This window comes from Brassica rapa, chromosome A09, assembly GCF_000309985.2.
Source record: "Brassica rapa cultivar Chiifu-401-42 chromosome A09, CAAS_Brap_v3.01, whole genome shotgun sequence".
NCBI lineage: Eukaryota > Viridiplantae > Streptophyta > Magnoliopsida > Brassicales > Brassicaceae > Brassica > Brassica rapa.
The window spans coordinates 12,950,800-12,974,489 of record NC_024803.2 but is presented as its reverse complement, the minus strand read 5'-3'; the positions used below and the strand labels follow the sequence as shown (position 1 = coordinate 12,974,489).

At 31.9% G+C, this 23,690-nt stretch overlaps 2 protein-coding genes and 1 long non-coding RNA gene across 6 annotated transcripts; 1 reads left to right on the top strand and 2 right to left on the bottom strand.

Moving 5' to 3' along the window:
* Positions 1-2,125: 2,125 nt before the first annotated feature.
* Positions 2,126-4,383, bottom strand: LOC117128245. The gene is made up of 2 exons (XR_004451506.1): positions 2,737-4,383; positions 2,126-2,155 (listed from the first exon to the last, which is right to left on the bottom strand). It is a non-coding gene; the product is annotated as an uncharacterized LOC117128245 (long non-coding RNA).
* A 607-nt stretch (positions 4,384-4,990) lies between these two features.
* Positions 4,991-8,393, top strand: LOC117127917. The gene is made up of 2 exons (XM_033278921.1): positions 4,991-7,835; positions 8,021-8,393. Exon 1 carries the CDS (start codon positions 6,111-6,113, stop codon positions 6,591-6,593), a length of 483 nt encoding a protein of 160 aa, XP_033134812.1. The 5' UTR covers positions 4,991-6,110; the 3' UTR covers positions 6,594-7,835; positions 8,021-8,393.
* On the bottom strand, positions 8,287-23,381 carry LOC103839222 (disease resistance protein TAO1). 4 transcript variants are annotated; one of them, XM_033278917.1, is made up of 6 exons: positions 12,383-23,381; positions 11,152-12,259; positions 10,771-11,061; positions 10,025-10,674; positions 8,944-9,008; positions 8,296-8,586 (listed from the first exon to the last, which is right to left on the bottom strand). In XM_033278917.1, exons 1-6 carry the CDS (start codon positions 12,988-12,990, stop codon positions 8,540-8,542), a joined length of 2,769 nt encoding a protein of 922 aa, XP_033134808.1. In that variant the 5' UTR covers positions 12,991-23,381; the 3' UTR covers positions 8,296-8,539. The 4 variants fall into 4 exon arrangements, 3 of the variants coding, with proteins under 3 accessions (XP_033134808.1, XP_033134807.1, XP_009113973.2); XR_627301.3 differs by having other exon boundaries at positions 8,287-8,586; positions 8,944-10,674; positions 12,383-12,990; XM_033278916.1 differs by lacking the exon at positions 8,296-8,586 and having other exon boundaries at positions 8,879-10,674; positions 12,383-21,530; positions 21,898-23,381.
* Between the last annotated feature and the right edge of the window lie 309 nt (positions 23,382-23,690).

Sequence of the window (23,690 nt, the reverse complement as noted above, 5' to 3'; positions counted from 1 at the left end):
AAATGAAAATACCACATTAAACAAAAAAAAATATAGTTTTACATCAAGAAAGTCTCTATAAAACTCATTATTCTATCAACATCAACCTCACACTATGAAAAAAACTTCATAGCACTCGAGCAAAAAAATGGTTCCACCATAAAATATTGCCGTCCCAAAAACCTTTAATGACCTTGAAGGAGATTTTTTATAACAACAAACTTTTTGTTAGGTGGATTCATTGTTGGAAAACCCGCAACTTCCAAAAGCCAAACTTATTCATGGGAATTGAATTGCTTTTCTTAGACTCAAAGATATTCTTACAAATTTAAATTAATCTAATCCATAATTTTATTGTTAATATTCATACTAACTCTTTCATGATCAAACCATTACAGTTAATAACCATTCAAGCGTTTATCCCGAAACACTTCCTTCCTCGCCGAATCAGGTATTGGTTCATGTTGGTTTAGTATTGTTTTTGGTTTATTAACCGGTTTAGGATGGTCCTATTGTAAATATAATTTAAGATGGTTTAGCATATATTATGCTTAAAATAACTTAAATTAAATAATAGTAATATTATGGTTAAAATATAATTTTAGAGAGTTTTTAAATATAGTTTACAGCACATTATAGGGGATGAATTTAATTTATTAAATTTATTTATTACTTAAAACTAAGTTTTTTAAAAAAACATACTGAGTTATAAATATCAATTATGGACTGGTGAGTATAACATGAAGACAAAACTATAAATATTTGATTTTCAAGATAAGAAATTCAGCTTTTATTCAGTTACTCAATATATAATATCTTAAATTATTTTTTTTTTAAAATATACATAAATTTATATATATAGATTAATCTTCCAAACTTAAACTATTATATTATATATGAATGATGTTTTTAAATAAAAATAATTTCTGATTAAAAACAAAAATAAAAACAACAAATTGTTATTTTCAAATAATGGAAGTAATTTACATTATACTATCATTTAACAAGTATTAGATATGTTTTGATATATCATTATTTTCTATATCCAGAAAACAATAAATTGTTAAACAGCAATATCATCTAGGTTAAGTATATGAACAACACAAATTCAAACATCAAAAAATATTTACATAAACATTATAATACAATAATTTAATCAAAAAATACAATTCAAAAAACCAATATTCAAAAGAATAGTTATATACTTAATATTTGAAAATCAAAGATATTTTTGCTAAAATTGTACTTACCTGGCCAAGGAGATCGACCATCTTTTTACGGATGGATCGATTGTTGAGCATGTGGTCGATCCGAAAATACTCTACAGTTTAATTAAATATCTAAAACATTTATTTCAACACTCAACAGATAGTTTTGCTAAATATGATAACTAGATCGCCAACAAAATTACAAAAAAGATATTTAAATAGTAAAAAATATGTTAATTTAACGTGTTAAAATTTAAAAATAAATTTTAATTATGACATGCATCTTAACATTTATATAAATATATATATCATACCTTAAATATAAATAATTTAACAACTTAAATTAGAAAAATAATAAAAATCCCGGGCGTAGCCCGGGTTAATCCCTAGTTAATAAAATAAAGTGTTAGAGAAAGAGCCGAAGACCAACTCCAGTTATAAAAATTATATTGGAGATTTTTGAAGCAATTAGCTCAAATCCTATGACAATACCCCAGTCTATTTTAAAAGTTAGTAATTGTCCCCCGTTAACAGTATTCCTATATCTGCCACCGTAAGGAACGATCTATCAGAAAAAAAAACAAATAGAAAAGAAAAAAGTACAAGAAAACTTCAACTTCCTAATGAAAGATTTGGATAGGGTAAGAGGACAGTAGAGGACGAAAAATCTATTTAAAAAGAGAAGAGAGAGATGACTTTTCCCCATTGTTTAGATCTAGATGGGCAACTTTGATTTATGTATGGATTGTGGTGAAAAAATTGTTTAGATTTAGAAGAAATCGATTAAGATGTCGCCAGGTGCTAAGCAGGGAAGGATGCACATGGCAACCGACACTTCACCCGCAAAGTGAGCAAAAAGTGGGTTTATTTAGGGGTTTCGCCTTTTAGCCTCACCAAAACGAAAATACAGATTACAAGAATTTTTATTATTTATTTTCCTTTTTGTTGGCAACTACAAGGGTTAAGACCTCTGTTCGAAACTACGCTAGGCGTTAGTCGGGCAGTTAGTCTACGCCTAGCGAGTTACAAAAAAATCGGGGAGTAATCGGGGAGTACGCGGAGCCTAGTTTTTAATAAAATTTAATATATTTATATATATATAAAGTTATGTAATGGTTATCAATGATAGTAGCGTGGTCTGGTGGCAGTTTCTCTGATATTACAGTCCATCAGGTCTTGACTTCGAGTGTCCCTAGGCTCATTTTTGTTTATTTTCTTTATTTATTTAATGAAGGGCATTGTTGTAATAAGCCTTCGTCTTCCTCATTTTTATTTCTTAGGGTTTCTGCAAATGTTTTGTGCGGCCGCCAATGATTTCTAAAACATTATCTTCACTTGTTTTGACGTTTCAACCACGATTTACACTTGGTACAAGCATATTAGTCATATCTAAAACGATTTGGAGCTTTAAAATGACCAAAAACGAAGCTTTTTTAAAAAAACGCCTAATTGTCCGATTTGGACCAAATCGACGCGGTGGTTCCCCGCCGAACGTGTAAACGCCGCAAATCCGGTCGCGGCGGCCGCGTTTTAGAACAAGGGTTAAGACTCATTAAAACTGTTGATTGACGGATTGTATACGTTAATTACATAAGTCGTTTTCATGTCTATGTTTAATGAAATACTAGGTGGACATGTGCGGACACTAACATTAATATTAAATTGATATTATATTTACAACTATATAATATTTATGTTACATGTATATGGTTAATATGAAAGATTCGATGTTATATATTGATATTTATACTATGTTCATATGAACAAAGAATACATTAGAACGTTTAGAAAACGATCACATTTAACACTAATCTTAAAACATCAGAAAAATATAATTGAGAAAAAAAATAAATATTTCACGCATAACCCCAATAAAAAAATCAGCCATGAAATATAAAAGAGATATTTGAATTACCTGAAATTTATTATCATTGGTTTCATTGTAATAGCAGAAATGATTTACGGTTTCCTTATCTAAGTTTTGAGTCAGAAAAAAGGTAAGTCTAACAAAAATATTTAAAGATGTAAACAATCACCAAAAGATAACAAATTATATAATTGATAGGACAACATCAATGAGTTTCAAAGTTTTTAAAAAGCTTTGAGATTACATTTGGCTCTCAGACATACCGAAGAGGATCACACACAATATATAAATAGCACTTGATTAGCATACATATCTTATATTATATTCTTGATAAGTGATTTAATTTTATAAAACAAAAATTACATTTTTCGAAAGGGATGATAAGTTCATGGATAAACAGAATCGTCTCTTTTTGTTAGTTAAATCACTACTGATGCAAAAATATAGATAGAGACACAACATGGAGAGAAAGAGAACAAAATTAAACGGAGAAGAAGAATCCCCTATAAAATTACCAGTAATGGTGTTCCCGTCTATAAGTTACTTATTGATTATCATACACTTGCGCAAGATCACAAAAGTAGAATTTAAATTATAACGATCAAAAACATATGAAAACTTAAAAGATAGATGCGTGAAACTAATGGAGGTGGTGCGATATTTATATAGCAAATTAGTTTAAGTTTCTAAATGACCTAGTTTTCAAGAGAAGCTATGAGATATAATATCCTCTAATAAAATTTAATTCAGCTATGAGATAGAATATCTTCTAATAAATTTTTAAAAATATTCTGGTTATAATATATACATAATTTTGGTAACTCAAATCTTGTTATATATATATATTTAAATATTAAATGCATGATATTAGGAAAGAAGATATTTCGTCAGTTGATTGCAACTGGTTTTTGATAAAACAAATCACACTATAAAGATTTAAATAATAGATAATAAGAAAAGAATAAGGAATTTTAACGTTAAAACCCTCCAACTAAGTTTGTTTTGGACAAAAACCTCCAAACTTAATATTTAACGAAAACCCCCCTAAGCTAACTTTATTTAATGAATTAAACTCTGATAGGTCATAATTACTATTACTACCAGTAAATCTTTAGTTTATGGGTTTCTACACTAGGTAAACATTGTTGAGGAATTTTACCATTAAAATGAAAAAAAATCAAAATATTGTAATAGGAGGATAAATTTTCAAAATACATTTTATAAATTAATGTATAAGCTTCTATAAATGACTTAGAACCTTTTATAATAATTTAAAACTTCTGATTTTTATAAATGTATTTATAATTTTATAAATGTATTTATAATTTTATAAATGTATTTATAATTTTATAAATGATTTATAAAGCATGCATTGAATTATTAGACATTAATAGTTATTATGATACTTTATATACAAATATAATTCTTTCTATACGAATATAAAATCATTATATCAATTCAAATAAACACTTTTGTGTATTATTTTATGTAATTTGTAAATATATAAAAAAATTGATTGCATTATTACTCTTTTATAGTTTCAACAATTATTACCATAAATAATTATTTCTAATATTATGTAGATTATTTGGAAGGTGGTAATTGAATTATCCTTTCCTTTTAGATATAATTATAATAAATAAAATTAAAAATCATCGGTCAATCGAGTTCATTTATGATCAACACGTAATAAAAAATCACTTATGTGACTTCTCAATCAATATATATTAGGATTTATATTTTTATAAATAATTTATAACATTATATAAATAATTTTAAAATTCTGATAAATTTATTATGTAAACAACGATAAATAATTTAAAATTCATATTAATAAACATGTTTGGATTTTGTAATATTTTAAATAGTTATTATATAATTATATTCGAATACAATTCATCAAGTAGAATATAAAACTATTATAATTATATTATATAAAAATTTGTTAATTATATTTTATAGTTTATAAATATTAAAAGTAATAAAATATATCATTATTAATCTTTCTATAATTTCGAGATTTAGTTGTCATAAATTGTTATTTGTAATATTCTTTAGATTATAAGGCAAGTGATGTTAAATGTTTTTAGACTTACCTTAAATTTTTAGAAAATGTATTCGTTTTATAATTATTATTCAGATAAAATGTAAAGAGATATAAAATTTTTGTTAAATTTTTGTTATCTATAGAAATGTAAATATGGTATTGAGTTTTTTTAAAGTTTTAATTTCGAATGTATGTTTTTCTTTTCTTCATTTCAAGGGTTTGAACCTTTCTTAAGGGTTGAGACTATAAAAACTAAAAGTTTTATTTAAAAGAAAACTTCAAATACCATTATAAAAGTTGGTCTTTTAATTTATTTATTTATAAACCTTTCAATCTTTTCAAATCATATTTGATAGATTTTGTTGACAAAATCCCTAATTTCTAATAAGGAGATATTTTATAAATTGTACAAATGATTACTTTAAAATGAATTCACGATAATTTTTTTATACATAATAAGAGAAATTTTGAAGAAAAAAAAATTAAATACCTTCAAATCCTCCATACAATAACCATTTAAGTGAATAATGGAAGAAAAATAATTGTTGGAAAAACATTTGGGGAAAAAATTAAAAAAATAAATTACATTTCTGTAAGTTAGTTAGTAAAAGAAATAAAATAAAACAATAAATTTTTCATTTTCTTGGAAGTTTAATTAATCTATGGGTCCAGTTTCTCGCCAATCGGGTAGATTAGCTAGGGATCATCGAGCTGTTTCTTCTCAAATCTCGATGCAAAAAAAAAAAGCTTTCTAGTTAGTAGTTAACGTAGCTCAATCTTCTCTTTTTTTTTTTTTTTTGAAACAAGCTCAATCTTCTCTTTAATCTCCTATTTATATGCGTTTCATTATTTGAAGAAGCACGCTTAAATACTCCTGATCGTAAGCTATAACCCTTTTTCTCTTGGTTTTTTACAATCAACCCATATTCATTTTTATTCTAGGGTTTTTGTTTTTGAAAAGTATTTGGATCAAAATAAATTTCTTCTCTTTTTGGTTGTTTGTGTCTTGATGGTTATAATGGTTGAACTCTTATTTCTTCTTTCTTTTTTGGTAGAACTACAAAGTTATTGCTTTCATATGTATCTTGAGAACAAAATAGTGAAAAATGGGGTGAATTTTATTTCATTACTTTTTAAGAAACCAGTTTCATGGTTGTCTTTCATCGCCCCACCACTAAACCCTCTAAAAGAGGTTCAAGATCAAGATCTTGGTCAGCAAGACTCTTTAGGAGACATCGTAATATCTACGACCAGTGATGAGATTGTCACAAATAAAGACGAAGACGATGGAACAATCCCTGATGAGGAAAGCTTCATAGAGCTCTCTTTACCAAGCGGCCACTACGTTGGCCAACACTTCAGTACGATGGCTGGATCACATCAAGATTTCGGATTTATCCAACTACTAGCCGAGTTTGAAGACGATAATCTGATCGAAATCGATATTTCCGTCGGATCCATTAAGTGTTACACGTTCCAGATCAAAGCCTGATTCATCTTCATATATTTTCTACAACTTGGATGTAAAGTAATTGCGGTATTTTTGCACGTCAGAAGTGCTCTGTGTTTTTGTTGTTCTAGATCTCTCCAGTCTTGTGGGGTTTTGCTATTGATATATATTAACTACAAGCCTACAACATTATTCCGTTTTGTAATCTTTTTCTTATCGACAAGGTTTTAGATTATCATTAAAATTATAGTGATCCAACTAAAATTGACAACATTAATCATATCGATATCATATAATGCGACCGGTTTCAATAAATATAAATATACGTAACTACATTTTCAGAAATAGAATAAAATTTTCAAATTAGTCTAAACCATGCTGAATCCTTATATTTCAAGTATCCAATGCCAGCCCTTGCGGCAAGCTAATGAAGCGCATGCTGACGGCTGATTGTGTTATACTCTCTCCGTTTTATAATACTTGATGTTTTGTAATAGTGCACAAAAATTAAGAAAATTACATTTTCTAAAAAAAATATTTTAAAGATATAATTTTAAAATCAGTTAACCAAAAAAAACTGTAAAATCTAATTGGTTGAACAGTTTCCAATAAAGTTAAAGTTAACCTTAAAATCTCAAAATTTCCTTAAAATCTGAAAACTTCATGTAAATTGAAACAAAATAAACCTTTTAAAACATCATCTATATTGAAAGGGAGGAAGTATAAATATTTCGGCAACAGATTTTAAGAATTTCATTAAGTGTAGTTGTAGGTCCTTTGAAATAGTATCTTTTGTAAGTTTTCTTCCGTATCCTGCATAATTGTTTAATAAATTGCGATTTCTCTGGGAATTGGAACTTGGACCTGCTGATGTAAAAGCATTAATGGACCCTTAGGCAAACCACTGGACCAATGGTCTTCCACAGAAAAAAAATACTATTTATATGCCACTAGTATACCTTAGATCATTTCATATTCTGGTGCTTTTCCATAAAAAGTGGCTAATTTTTTTTTTACTTTTGCTTAAAGTCTTTAAATCTCAACACTGACTCTGCAAGTATCTAATCTAATTAATATTATATATAACTAGCTACACTATTCCATTACAAGTGGCCAATTTTTATACTTTTTTCATTAAAACATTTTTTCACATTCATTTGTTCAACTTGAAACCTTTATATATGTTGAACAAAATTTTCAGGTTTTATCGAGCACGCGGCCCCTCATGACAGAGGAATCCAATGATGTATACAGTGATTCCTTCTTGTTGGAAGATGGTTCCAGGTAAAACTCTACTTTGATACACAAATAAAGCATAGACTTTTAAGAAGTTTCAAGGAATTAGGGGTTACAAATGATATAAGATCCATCATATACGTCAAATTAAACTTTATGAAGTTTAAGCGATACAATAACAGCTAACTGTGTTTCGATAATAATTCTGGTATTTTTGTTTGTTTGTCTGTAAGAAACCAGTAAAAAGGAAATAATGTAAGAATCATACGGACAGAAACAATCTTTCAAGGAAGCAGTGATCAAAACTTGAGTTCCCTGAATTTGAAAAAAGAAAGCCAAGTGTCAAAATACTAACAAGGATGTTGATCCCTGACGCTGAGATCTAAAACATCAACCCTCTCTGTCCTATTTGCTGATTTGCATAAGGGAATCCCATTGATGAATATCACCTCCATTTACTAATCTGTATGTAATGTCGATAGATGAGTCTTTAATCAAGCATTCGAAATCATCGTAAGATATATGGACAAAAATTAAAGTATCCAAAAATATATATCATACAACAAAACTAACATTTGAATTATAAAAATCTATCAGACCAACAGAGAAAAAAATTAATTAAGAAAATATTCTAAAGACTACAAGAGAACTCTGTCTACAATTTTGCCATTTTAGCTCTCACCAGTCTCTGAGTCACGTCCACATATATAGTACAAGAACAAGAACAAAGAGATCAAAAGCTTGCCTCAGCGTTAGAACCACCGCCTCCTCTCTTGTTTCATGTTGTGTTCTTCAGAATCTGCATGCACCCAAGAAAACAAAACTTGTTACAATACATTGAAAAAACATTATTAACATGCTAATACAAAAAAAAAAACTTTGCAGTCTCATCTTCTCCACCATTTGAACAGCAAAACCACAGACATAACAAGAACCAGGCCTCCATAAGATCACAGTGAATGAGCTATTCCAATACCTATTCAAGAAACTACATACATTGTGAAATAATCTAAAGCTTATCTTAGCTCCTAGTCTCTTAAGTTACTAATTTATTTGATAAACTTTTCATGTTTTTCCAGCAATGTGATATCTCTTAACATATGTTCAATCATTGACATTGCAGACTAAAATCAATGGTGAGATAGATAAATCGTACATTGTCTAAGCATCTGGTTCTCGTTCTGCAAAGTAGAGTGTTTATACAAATTATTTTCTAAATCCACCCTGCTCTCAAGCAATCATCTCAACATGAGGGGACTTCCATGTGTTGGACTAGCCCGCATTCTCCTATCTGCCAAACTTCGTCATCGCTTTTCAGCTTGAACTCAAAGAGAAGCTCGCTGGAAGTAACCTCCTCTCTGAACTGGAATATGTACAAATGTTCTTCTAAAGGCTGATAAGTTAGCGTATGGCTTCTATTTCTATACAAAACCTCCACTTCCGTTGATTTCTCTTTAAAGCAAGCATCATCGACGACACCTTTATTAACCAGCAGGATGCAAAATTTAAAACTCATGGATTTTGGAAGAGACTTTTCATTCAACTTGATTGTCAATGGACCTCCACCAGTAGCTCGATGAGTGAAGTATGCAGGCACTTGTCCACCTGGCAAGACTGCATTCTCACTGTTCTGGATGATGAGGTCTCTTGCTTCTTGATTCAGTTTGAAGCAGTTATCAAAGTAGAGCCAAACATGTGGATTGTGAAAGGAGCACTCTAGCATCTCTAGGGACTCGCAGTCTCTTGCATCCACGAAGTAGATAGACTCCGAAATCGGTGGGACTGATACCAACTTTCGGCATCCCTTGAGCACAAATTCATTCAGACGAGATATGTTCTTGACCCACGGAGGAATCTCTCGTATCTCCCTGTCGGTCAAGCACAGCCATGTGATTCTTTCGAGAGCATGAGGAAATTCCTTGATGTTTTCAAAGTATGACATCTGCAACTGATCAAGACGAGGCCATGAAACGATCGAGGGAGGCACTTCTTCTACTGCAGTCCCCCTGAGGTCGAGAGCTCTAATGTTTGTGGAGATCTGAGGAAAACTTTTCAACATGGAGCAATTAGAGAGATTAAGTACATCCAGAGATTCCAAGTTGATGTTGGTGGGAAGGACCTCTAGCTTACCGCATCCTTCTAATCTCAGCATCTTCAACTTTTGAAGGTTTACAATGAAAAGAGGAAGTTCCACCAGATTTGAGCATCCACTAAGGTTGAAGTCTTCTAGATTAGTGGCATTCCTGATGAAGGAAGGGAGCTCCAGCAGTTGTGGTAGTCTGCTTATGTCCAGTGTTTGGAGATTGACGGCATTTTCGATGATGGATAATCCGGCGAGATCAAGACTTGAGCATCCAGAGAGATCAAGTTTCTCCAAAGATTCCAAGTTGATGTTGCTGGGAAGAAACTCTAGCTTATTGCATCCTTTTAATATCAGTTTCTGCAACTTCTGAAGGTTTCCAAGCGAGAGAGGAAGTTCCACTACATATAAGCAATTATTAAGACACAACTTCTCCAAGTTGGTGGCATTCCCAACATAGGAAGGGAGCTCCAACAGATTTGGGAAACTACTAAGATCCAATTTTTGGAGATTAACGGCATTCCCAATAAAGGAGGGAAACTCCACAAGACTTGAGCATCCACCAATATATAGTTTCTCCAGACTCGTGGCATTTCTAGCCAAGCAAGGGAGTTTGATTAAACTCGAGCAATTACGAAGATTCAATACTTCAAGATTATTGGCATATCCAATAGCAGGCGGGAGCTTCATTAGACTGGAACAAGCATTCAGATTTAATTTCTTAAGCCTGGTGGCAGTTGAGAGATCAGGAAGCTCCTTCAAGTTTACAGAATAACTCAAATTCATCCACTTCAAACTTCGAAGCGGCTGTACAAACAAATAACAACAACATGGTTGTATTATAGACTTTCAAAAATAAAACGCAACTTAAATCAAGGTGAAAAATAAATCAAATTAACTTACTTTAATTCCTTCCCACAACTTCTCAAGCTTGCTGTGACGCATAGTTAGTTCTACAAGGAACTCCAAGTTCAGGGTAGAAGGAAAATATCTCATTGGAAAACGACTCCACTCTAGTAATCGAAGTTTACGAGGTAGATAGTTCAGACCTCGAGTTAATTGCAATGCATCACTATAACCATAGACTTTTAGGAATTGAAGATTTGACATTCCTTCAAAGGCTTTATCACTTATATCTAATTCTTCCTTTATTTTGTAGTAGTCGAGCTTCATGCCTATGACATTTTTACTACCCTGAAAGATATGACCAAACAAGAAAGCAGAGTTTGTTAATTTAACGAGTTAACTGAATTTACAGGGAGTAATGCAATGAAAGACACCTACCATTGCATCACCAGTCAGTACTTCACAAATTTCTATATCGTCGAACAGAAACTGGCGCTGTCCAGGCTCATGAATAGATTGCTTACAAACAATTACTCTACCTAGTTTTTCCAGCAAACTATGCATCTTGATATATCCTGACTCAATAGATATGAGAGATTTCTCAGCTAAAACGTTAAGTCTTTGCCTCACTTCCAAGAACTTCTTCGCAAGATGCTCTTCCACTTTGTGAATCTTTTGAGAGTTGAAGAAGCAGGCTATATGAAGAAACAAGTATTTATCTTCATCATCCAAAGCATCATAGCTGAATTTCAAAATGCTTTGAATATCAGAGTCGAGGCTAGTCTTTAATCTTGGTAGCGAATTTATCCACTCTTGCTTGGACATTCCCCGAAAGTAGGAACCCATTACCCTTAGCCCCAAAGGGAGTTCACCAGCAAGTTTTGTAACTTCCCGAGCAAGCTCCTCAAAACCATCTTTAGGGAACTTTTGACCAAAAGAATACGTACAAAAGATTTGGAGAGCCTCATCGTTTGTTGGAAAATCCACCTTGTAAATATGGTTAATTCCATGTGCTCTAAAAAGTTTATGATCTTGTGTTGTTATAATAATCCGACTCCCGGGACCAAACCACCAAGCCTCTTTCGCTATGGCATCCAGTTGTACTGACCGGTCCACGCCATCAAGAACAACAAGAACTTTCTTGTCCTTCAACCTATTTGAGGCGACTCCCAAATGAGAAACAACCATATCCTTATGGTTGGTTATTTGAGATATAAATTGTTGCTGTAGTTGCAACTTTGCGCTGTAGTCATCTGAACACAGTCTTGAATAGTTTACTTTGATATCATCCATAAAGATACTCAGTTGAAAACCCTCGGAGAGTTGGTTGTATGCTACTCTAGCGATTGTGGTCTTCCCAATCCCAGGAGGACCCCAGATCCCAATCATCCTCACCTCATCTGAGCCTAGTCCTAACAATGGTTCCATCTTTTCCAAATGAGCTCCCATACCAACTAACCCGTCGAAATCACTCAATGGTGTGAAACTATTCAGCATGTTTGAGATATCAGTGGCGATTTTCTTGATCATGGCCGCTTCATTATCCCTATCAATGGGAGAGCTTAGTTCATCTAGTAAATAATCATGCGCATTCATAAAGAAATATGAATTTGTGGGACGTGTATGGTTGAAAGTATGTATAGAGAAAGTGGGAATAAAAAGAACTAACCAGTTGCTTGAATGATAGCCAGCGACTGTAGCCACTTTTGCCAAAGCTTGTCTCCATCTCCCAATGTTGTCCTTTGTTTTACCAGCACAAGTTTTTCTAAAGACTCTCCCAAAATCTCCAGCTAGCTTTTTCACATCAGATGGATCAACTCTGTAGAAAATAGCCATTACAGTTTGACCCAACTCTTCTCTGCAGTTCATAATCTCCACCAGTTCATCAAGACACCATTTGGAGGAGGCATAGTTCCTAGAGATCAAAATAATTGCAATCTTAGATCCTCTGATCGCCCTGACGAGCTCAGGACCGATAGATTCTCCTCTTTTGATTTCATTGTCAACGAATGGAGTGATTCCTTTTCTTTGAAACTCCATGTGAATGTGACTGAGAAAGTCTTTGCGGACATCTTCCCCTCGGAAGCTAGGAAAAACATCATGCATCCAGATGCGAGAAGAAGGTGGAGGAACTGTTGATGAAGGAGACAAAGAAGATGAAGGTGATGAAGAAGAATCCTTTTCATCGTTATTATCAAGATGGGACCGAAGTTTTCTTTGAATGGTTAAGAGCCCTATTGCAGCAGCAAGAATGGTAAGTAAAAAAGAAGAATCCATTAATTAGTATGATGGAAAGAGAATCAGTATTACAAAGCCTTAAAGGGATCTTTGTGGAGGAAGAAACAACAAAGAAGCTTTGTTTGTATACATTGAACACAGAACCTTGAGTAGGAATGATGAAACCACTAGCAAAAAAAAAAAAGTGGATTGGCTGCTGGTTTTCTCCGTATGCCTACTTCCTTGACATTTCCTCACAGAAAATTACAATGACGACTGTAATAGAAAGGTCCCACAAGCGCAACTAGCAAGAGAGGAATAATGAGACCCAAGAAAAAGCACAACCAACTCTCAAATATTTTAAAATAAAGAATCAGAAAGCAACAAGACAGAAGAAACACACACAACTTTTTTGTTTGCTTGTAACAATATAGTAAAAGGAAATAACGATTGATATAATTTCAAAGCTAGCATAGTAAGAGTAAAATACTATAAAAAAGAAAATAAAACCAAATAAATTTTAAAATTCTATAGTTATTGGTTAATAGATTCTAACATTCTTATCAAAATCAAGTGTTATTCATATACAATCGATTGTTATTCAAAAGTTTGGGATTCAGTGATTCTATAATTCTATCAAAATCTTGTGTTATTAGGATTTGAACTCTTAACATTTTAGTTCATGAAACAAAATTTTCAAAATATTGTGTATATATACGCAAGATTTTTATAATTATTGTAATAAAATAGTTTTATAGGCGATCGAAACATCAAATCTAACCGAGGACTGATAGGGAGCTCGCTTCTCTGGAACTCCCTCTCTACTCTTTTATCTTCCGTAAATCTTTTATAGTGTTTCAATGTGAGATTTCTCATTTCTTCACTCTTTTCTAAGCAGACTATCTCTGTTGCATTACATGCACTCAAGGCCGGCTATGAGATTTTGGAAATCCGTAGTTGAGTTTATGTAAAAAAATTTTTTTATAAATTTGGGGTCTAAATTTTTTTTTAAAACCTATTTGTATGTAATTTTTTTCAAAAACTTTTGGAGCCTGTTGCAAATGTTTCACCTAGCATGGCCCAGAGCATGCACTGCTTCTTCTTAACTTCTTTTACTGTTTCCTCTGGTTCGACCTCTAAAACATCTACAGCCGATGATGATTCCAGAGTTTTCAGGTGCTGATATTGGCGGTTACCTTACAAAGCTCAGCTGCCAGATTTTTAGAGATCAGTAATACACCTGCCCACTCGACATAAGCTTCACCAGTGGAGTCCTCCAAATTCCCAAAATCAAGATCAGTGACATGACATCACAGAAGACATTTCGAGGCTGTTCACTACCATATTGAAGGAGACAACTCAGAGAAGCGTATTGTAACACGCCGTGGAACAAGTGGACAGTCTCTGAGACGTTATATTTCCACAATCCTTGGTCAGCTGCTGCTGTTTTTCTTCTCCTTCTCACTTTCATACAGGCTCTATGCTCTATGTTAGCATTGGAACTTGTGATAAAGTGAGTGAAAATCTTGTGTTTGGGAAAGAATGATCTAAATTGTTTCCTTGTTTCTCTAATATACTCCTGTTGTTTAATCTGCCTCTCTTATGATTTTAACTCCTTGTTTCTATAAGTGTCATCTTATACAAAGATACCAATGGTGAGAGATGAACGCTTTTGTATATTCAGCTTTTTTTTTTTTTTTTGTCACGGATTCAGCTTAATAACTCATTATTAAAAGGTTTTTAAAGATTCATTTATCTTTTGTCTGTGGTTCTTCCGGAAAAAAATATTTAAAAGTTGTATCATGTGACAATGAAGAAGCGTTGCTCTGTTTTCTTCACATATCATTATATCAGTCCCTTAAATAAAATAAAAAAGCCACACGAAGCAGCAGACATGACAGGAATCTAATGATGCAGACAGTGTTTCTTTCTTGTTGGATGATGATTCCAGGTACAACTCCATTTTGATACACGTATAAAGCATAGACTTTTAAGAAGTTTCGAAGGTTTTAGGGTTACAACTGATATAAGATTTCATTATTTATGTCAAATTGAACTTTATGAAGTTTAAGAGATACAATACAGCTGACTGTTTTTCTTTCATAACTCTTTGGTATATATTTTTTTTCTGTTTGCAGCATTCCTTTCTCAATCGATGATATTTCAAGTTCGATGCAAGAGGAAGACTTTGTAGAAAATCAAACCATCAGAGGAACTTCTTGAAAATCCTGCTTTTGTATTCTTGCACTAAGAAGTTCCTGAAGATTATATTATTTTATTATTAACCAATTTTTTTTTAAGAAAATCATTTTTAATGTTTAGTAGTATAAAAATAAAATAAAAATAAAATAGTATGATATATTTTAATTATAAGTTTAAAATTATTAATAATACTAATCTAGCTATAATTAAATCAAAATAAATAAAATACATTAGTTTAATATTTGGTTTAACACTATTTATAAAACACCATATTTCTGATACGGTGTGATTTTTAGAGTCCCATTGAAGATAAATTACACAAAAATTGATGTTTTAAAGTCTCATTGGAGTTAGCCTAAAAAGACATGATTTATATTACTAGTAAGTAAGTAGTTATTGTATTTACATAAATATGCTTAAAACTATATGTGTAATAAAATTATTATTATATTTGATTAATTTTCATATTTAAGGTTAAATATTTTTTTTATATTTCTACTATTTGATTAAAATTTATTTTTGTGGTTTATAGCTTTAAAATGAATTAATCAATTTTGCGGTTTTGACAAAAAAATTGATTTTGTAACTCTGGCGGAAAACATAATTTTACGGTTTTGGAAAAAAATCAATTTTACCGGTTATGTGGGAAAACATGAGTTATGGCTTTGACAATAAATTGATTTTACGGTTTTATAATAAAAATTTATTTTACAAATTAAAAATTATATCTAATAGTAAAATAATTAACATAAAACTGGTTAATATTAAATTTATATTAAATGATATGTAAGTCTTTTGAATTTTGAGATGTTTGCTTCCAGATCAACATTTTTTCCATTTCAAATATTTGAATTTTCTCGATGTTACAAAATATTACATTCAAATACAGTAATTAGATATACAGTAAAAAGATGCATATACAATAATGTCCAAATGAATAACTTGAGCATTTGCATTTAGATGCATCATTTATCATCATAAACGAACATGGCTTAAAGAACATTATAACAACGCCTCCACGACAATAGATTTGTGGGGCTTCCTTTCATTATCGTTTTTTTTCAAATTTTATACTGTTTGTTGCTTGTTGCTAAAAAAAAAAGATACTGTTGCTTAAATTTATTTTGATGAAGTTATAATCATTGTCAAGAGGCAGATCCAATACAAAACCTTTGTAGGAAACTAATCTAATTCTATAATATATCATTGCATAGATTTAGAGCTCATTGTTCCTCTAAATTTTGCTCAATAATTTTTTTTCAAACTCTAAACAATAAGGATCGGATAATAGGAGAAATGCTACACGAAATCTGCTAAGAAATCGAAAATATGTATTTTATTGACATTTTATTCTAAGACATATACTTATTTGTAGTTAGTTCACAACTAGGGTCACGCCGGAGGAAGACATGTGAATCAATAACGTCGAATAAAGTCGATGATCAAATTAAGCAAGACAAAGGAAGTCAATGATTGAAGATACAAGAAAAAGGAAGCTTCTACGAAAGTTTTAATTTTGTTAGAATGGTTACGAAGACTAAAACCGACCAATATTTCATAACTCAGTCTAAATAATTTCGATTGTTTGTCGAATATCTGTTTACCGCTTCTCACCAAAAATATCTGATCCAGTCCATTATATGCATATATATTATATTTTATATAAGTTTTACAGTATTTTTATTTACTAAATTTGTTATATTAGTTATTAGAATTTTAAAAACTAAAAAGATATTTTACAAAAATATTTTATTTTATATTATTTTAGATTTTTTTTATTTTTATTTATTTATTTATTTTTACGAATCAAATCTGATATCCGGTTAAAAATCTAAAAAAAAACATTTATATCCGGAACATTGACTACATATCGAATCAGATTAGTTAGACGAAACGAATTTGATCACAAATATTTTAAAAACCAGTTATCCGATTCTTGTCCAAGATACCATACATACATGATGAGGTAGTGGGTTTACTAAAAAAATTATTAATATATAAAGTTTATTTAAAGCAAATTTTACAATATATCATTGCACAGATTATAGAGCTTAACCTTTCTCTTGAGTTGACAAAAAAAAACAACCTTCCTCTTGATTTTGTTCATATACATACAAAATATATATACTACCATCACAAAAGAAATTTAACACCGAATCAATTCATTGATAATCCAAAACAAAAAGTTTCAACCATACCAAATGATAAGTTCGTAAAAAACAGTAAAAGCCACAGATCACCAGTAAGTGCCAGAGAGAAAAAGAGTTGATTTTATTGAAAGGAGAGAATGAAATAAGACTGGAAAGCAATGATGTCTAGCCAGCTGCTTCCAGTAGTAGAATGGGTTGTAACTATGATGGTCTGTTCCGAGAGACGTACGAGTGAAACCGTGAGTCTCTAATAACACTGGTTGCAATTTCCAATGCTGCCTTGTTCGCCGGCAAAGGGGCCAGTCTGAGACACCAAAAGTCAAGGCGCTGCAGGAGAGTGTGCAGTGTTTCAAAATGCTGATAGAGTTCTGGATGGTAATCAGGGTGGGCCAGTACATCACGAAGAGCTGGCAAGGAGAATTTAAAGATGATCCTCGTTTGCTTTAAGTTAACCATTCTCTCAACAGCCCAATGAAGACTGAGGATGTCATACAGAATGGGAGACACCAACCTAGAGTATGATCTGCGGCTGTGTAACAAAGTATCACCATTGTGGTTACGTAAGACCCATGCAGCTCCACTGTGTTGAAGGTTGCTCGTCCAAGAGGATCCAAAGTTGCATTTGAGACTTCATGGTGGAGGCTTCGCCCATTGGGCATTGATGGCTGTTGGGGCGTCTGTAGTTTCAGTTTCAGTTTGGATGACTGCAAACCAGATTTTGGTATCTTCTTTGATTTTGCTCGTGATGCTCTCTGTGGAGAGTTTATGCCGTTCAAAAAGAAAAGCGTTTCTTGCCTTCCATAAGTGCCATAGAATCCAAGAAAACATTCTCCGTAAAGAGGAGTCTGCATTAGAGCTCTTGGCGCCTTCCGTAAGATAGTGAAGGTTGAGGAAAACAAAGGTTTGTGAGAACCCTGTGGGAGGAAGAGGGTTTTCCAGGGAGTTCGAGAAGTCTTGGGCTTCCGGAAAAGTGAAGAGTACGTCGCATACAGTTTCAGAGCGGTGACCACATGCTGCACATGCCGCTTCTACCTGCAAATTTCTAGATCTCAAGTTAGCTTTAACAGCAAGAGCGCATGAAAAAGACCTCCAAAGAAAGTCTCGGATCTTTAGAGAAGTCTTAGTCTTCTAGAGACTAGACCATAGACGTTTTTCAATAGGAGGCATAGGAGCAGAGGGGTTTTGAAGCTCATTGATCAATTCTACGAGACGATAGCCACTATGGGACGTGTAGGAGCCATATGGATTGAAGCCCCATTGCTTTGAGTCACGTAGGTGAGGCTTAGCTTTAATGCTGAGAATGTGATTCACGTCGTCAGCAGCGAAAGTTCGTCTCAGCAGAGGGAGATTCCAGAAGTTTGTGTGCTCCACTAATAAGTCACTCGCTTTAAGAGAGATTGTTTGTAGGGTGATACATGGGTGGTCTTGGAAGGGAGTCCATAATCCAATTTGCAGACCAGACATTAGTATCAAAGCCATCTCCTATAACGTCTAGCATACCTTTTTCAGCAGATCACGGCCATGTAGAATGCTTTTCCAGACATAGGAAGGGCGAGTGCCTATGTTACAGTCCAGAAAGGTCGAGTTTTTGAAATAACGTGCTCGAAGAAGTCGAGAGAGAAGGGAGTTAGGGTTACTACATATTCTCCACGATTGGTTTCCTAGAAGAGCCTGATTGTGAATTTCAATTTCATGGAAGCCAAGGCCTCCTTTATCTTTCTGTTTACACAATTTCTTCCAAGCCACCCATGGCAACTTATGACGATTAGAGCCGCTGCTCCACCAGAATTCAGTCATGGCGCTAGTCAGTTTGGAACATAGATCTTTGGAGAGGCGGTAGCATGACATCGCATATACTGAAAGCGCAAGAGCAACTGATTTTATAATTAAGGTCTTCTTTCCCTCCTTGAGAAAGAGACTGCGTGAACAAGTCGACCTTTAAGTTTCTCGTGAATAAATTGCAGCAGTTTCTGATTGGATCCACTAAAACTCTCTGGGAGACCTAGATATTTTCCTTCACCACCCTCACCTTCGATTCCAAGCACTTCTTTCACCTCTAGCCTAGTAGAAGCGTCAAATTGTGAACCGAAGATAATAGATGATTTGTTGTAGTTAATAGTCTGTCCAGAAGCCTTTTCGTATAGATTTAGAACCCGTTTAAGCTCAGTGCTTTCCTCTTTCGAAGCTCCACAAATCAGGAGGCTGTCATCTGCAAACAATAAGTGATGGATGGTTGGAGCATTTGTCGCTATGCAGATACCATGTAAACGACTCTCATTCTCTGATTTGTTTAGTGAATGCACTAACGCCTCAACACAAAGAATGAACAGGAAAGGGGATAATAGATCGTCTTGGCGGATCCCCCTCTCTAGCCAGAGAAAACCATGGGCGTACCCATTCATAAGCACAGAGTAAGACACTGTTGAGACACAAGACATGATCCAGCTCACCCAAGTTCTATCAAAACCCATTCTCTCCATCAGAGTTTTTAGAAATGACCACTCTGCTCGATCAAAAGCTTTTGACATGTTGGTTTTAACAGCTATATACTCTTTGGCAATGGAGTCGTTAGTTCTCAGTCTATGTATCATCTCATGAGCAATGATGATGTTGTCAGTGATGGACCTCCCTGCAATGAAAGCTCCCTGAGTCTCAAAGACTATCTGAGGAAGGATAAGCTTCAAACAATCACATAAATTCTTAGCCACAATCTTGTATTGGACTGAGCAAAGACTGATGGGTCGCATGTCCTTCATATGGGTGGGATTAATTATCTTGGGAATAAGGCAGAGTTGTGTATGGTTACAAACTTTACTACCCTTTTATTATTAACCAACTTTTGTCTAGCGGTTCAAGGTTTCAGAACCAGTCATCAAATTATTTATTTGACATTTTAATAATAGTTGAAAACTAATTTCTGTTTTTTTTTTGTTTGGATTTCAAAATGTTATGGAGAGCTCAATCTAAAATTTTGCTTTGATTCTCGCTTTTAAAAAAACAATTCATGTTACATATGCATAACATGCATACACAAATTGCAACAATAAACTGATTTTAAATTAAACTTATATGAGAGTTTAGATATAATGTGATTTGTCGTGAAAGCATCCTTAGTTCAATAGTTTGATCAATGGTTCATTAATGCTTTTACATTAAGAAGTTTAAGTTTCGATTTCCAGCAAAAACGAATTATGCAAAATATTTGAAAAAAGGCCTACCAGAGATCTTTAGCATGGCACGAAGAGTACCGTCAGGAATGGATATCATACGGCGGCTCAGGGGTGATGCAGTCAGACCTGAATCCTCATAAGACAGGTAGAATTGTCGGTTGTAATATGGTCTATGTAATATTTTTAATAGCATAATTGACAAAAAAATATATAATACTCTCTCTGTTTCAAAATAGTTGAAATTTTGGTTCATTGCACAAAAATTAAGACATACGCTTTTACCTAAAAAGTATCATTAAAAATATAAACAAAAACAAATTTAACCACTAATCAAAATAACTATAAAACATAATTGGTTATTTAGTTTTCAATAACACTAAAATTAATATAAAAATACCAAAACATCATGTATTTTGGAACATCAAAAACTCTTCAAAACATCATCTATTTTGGAATGGAGAGAATATTATTTGTTGGTATAAGTAAAATTTATAAATTTTATTCTCACTCAAATATATCCAAGCAGAATAAAAGAGGTATATATTTTTTCACTCATCTACTATAGAAAACAAATTTTTTATTTATCAATTATGCTATTTTTGTTTCTCTATACAAAATAAAGAATTGAATAACAGAATCACTTAACGCTTTAGGTTTGTATACACAAACTAAGAAACTTTTTAATTTTATATATATTCTAAACAAAATAACATTAACTATTTATTTGACCACAATTTAACAAATATAAAAATTAATAAATTAAGAATCATACAATAATACAATATAAAAAAAGTGAATAAAATTTATAATAAAATCATCATCTCGTTATAAACCAGTCAAACCCATCCTGATACCGCTAGCTTGTTGACAAAAAGAACCAAACACAAATTGAAGAGCCCTGTACTCTCTCTTACGGAGCTATGAAGTTTGGGGAAAATGCTACAATGATTGAAGAGTATTTGGTATTTACAGATATTAGTTTGGAATAATAATGTTTGATATTATTAATAGGGACCCTTATTAATATAAAATAATGAAGTCTTTATCAGGCAAGTTGTACTTACATTTGTTGCGTTGCCTACAAATAGGCATGGGTTCGCGGGTCAACCCGCCCCGCACGCCCCGATAACCCGCGGATTGATTAGCTTTTCTATAAAATAATATATTTATGAATAATTTTTTTTATTATTTTTAAAAATTTAATTATTTTTTAAAAAAATTGTATTTTTCAAAAAAAAGATTTTATTTTATTTTTTATTTATTTTGCGGGTTGGTGAGTATCCGCAAATCAAAATCCACCAACCCGCATCTGCCCCACATAAAATAGTCTTAATCCGCACCCGCACCCGCAACTTGATTTTTTCAAAACGCTTGATCCGCACCCGCTCCGTGGCGGGTCAAATGAGGCGGACCCCGCATGCTTTGATTTAAATTCCAAGGCCTACCTACGAAGTTATTAGGGGTCAGTGGTAGTTCAATAATTAATTACTAGATAATAAACCGTGTGCATGCGCGGAGTGAGTTTTTATAATAATATTTGTTTATTAATTGATTTTAATATTTTGCAACATTACAATGTTTATCGATTATAAAATGACGAATACAAATGTTGGTCTCTTAAATATACCATCGTTGTTGATGAGTTAACGTATTCATCTCATTTTAATTATTTTTAAGACTTCGTATGCACAAAAGAAAATTAAGTTTTATGGCTCACACAAATCACCAAAACTAAATAGGCAACATCGATTGTATAATGACGAAAATAGATTAGGTTTTCTGCTCTCGATTTGTTTACTATTGACTCTAATAAGTGAGTTCATTTTCTACCTCTATAAAATTGTGTTTTCATTCTCGTCTTTGTTTCATTGAGATGAGTTAAGTTTTTTTTTTGTTTAACTTCTTCTATGAATTACATAAGTGTCACTTTTAAAAAATAGACATCTGTAAAAATTAGTTTCACTTCAGACACATATCTAAGAATCAAAATTTTGAGAAAAACCACCGGCAAACTATATTAACAGATTAGTGTTTAATTCTAATATATCAAGCTATTATATAAAATATATATAAGTGCAGACTCGAAATATAAATGTATGTCTAGCATATATTCACCAGCTCGGTCTAAAAAAATCATTTAATTCTAGAACAACAAAACAAATTAGATAATATACATATAACTTAAGTATACTTAACCCTATATTTATAGTTTACTTCTCGCATTTTATTCAAAATATTTATATTAATGATGTTTATTGCTCAAAATTAGATAATATACATATAATTATGGACAAAATTATTTGTTACTTACTTAAAATACATATCAAACTCTTGTTTTTTGCATTAACAAAAATTGCATCTAAAATTTTAAAATAACAACTAAATCAATGTCTTTCTACAAACCTGATAATAAAAAATTTCAAGTTTTATCTCCAAACATATTAATAGTTTAATTTTTTAAGAACTAGAATATCAGATAAATTAAATATATTTTAAATACAAAAAACTTAAACAATGAATAATTTTTTTTTCAAAATTTAAATATCCGAACCCGACCCAAAATATTAGAACCCGAACATAAAATACCCGAAACCGACTCGAAGTGTAGAAATACCTGAACGGGTTTTGTACCCGAACGTGTATCTGAACGCCCACCTCTACGATATATGATCATTATTTTTATCTTGTTTGAACAAAAAATGTTAAACCATTGATCACAAAATTTTTAATGTGAGATTTTCACCATTTTTAGTAATTTATAGTCGTTTTTAAAAATTCAAAATATAACATATAAGAAAAAATCTAATTTTTTATTATATGCTTAATGTGATTGTTTAATTTCTTTTAATAGTATAAAATTAAACAAAAAATAGATTGGTTAGAAAAATGTTATCAATTATGTATTATTTATAATCATTAATTATCATATATATGTTAACCATATTAGGTAATTCTGTAGTTTTTATTTAAGGAAATAAAAAATACTTTTTTGATATTTGATAGTTAGTTTAATAAAAAGAATAGTATATTTTTATAACTTTATATGAACCATTTTTTTCTAACAATTCTTAAAATCATTTTTGCGATGACATGTAGTTACGAAAACATGTTGTGATGTTATAGGATTAATATATAGGGGATTTTCTCTAATTCTATAGCATGTATCCTATCAAATAAATTCGAAGCTATGCTAATAACGATTCCTCCTCCCCCCATCGTACACAAAATAACGTAATGC

Coding starts and splice junctions, on each gene's coding strand:
- LOC103839222 (XM_009115725.3), bottom strand. CDS start 12,990: ATGGATTCTTCTTTTTTACTTACCATTCTTGCTGCTGCAATAGGGCTC. Junction 12,260..12,382: donor GGCTATCATTCAAGCAACTG/GTTAGTTCTTTT, acceptor TCCCATTGATAG/GGATAATGAAGCGGCCATGA. Junction 11,062..11,151: donor TACTGACTGGTGATGCAATG/GTAGGTGTCTTT, acceptor CATATCTTTCAG/GGTAGTAAAAATGTCATAGG.
- LOC117127917 (XM_033278921.1), top strand. CDS start 6,111: ATGGTTATAATGGTTGAACTCTTATTTCTTCTTTCTTTTTTGGTAGAA.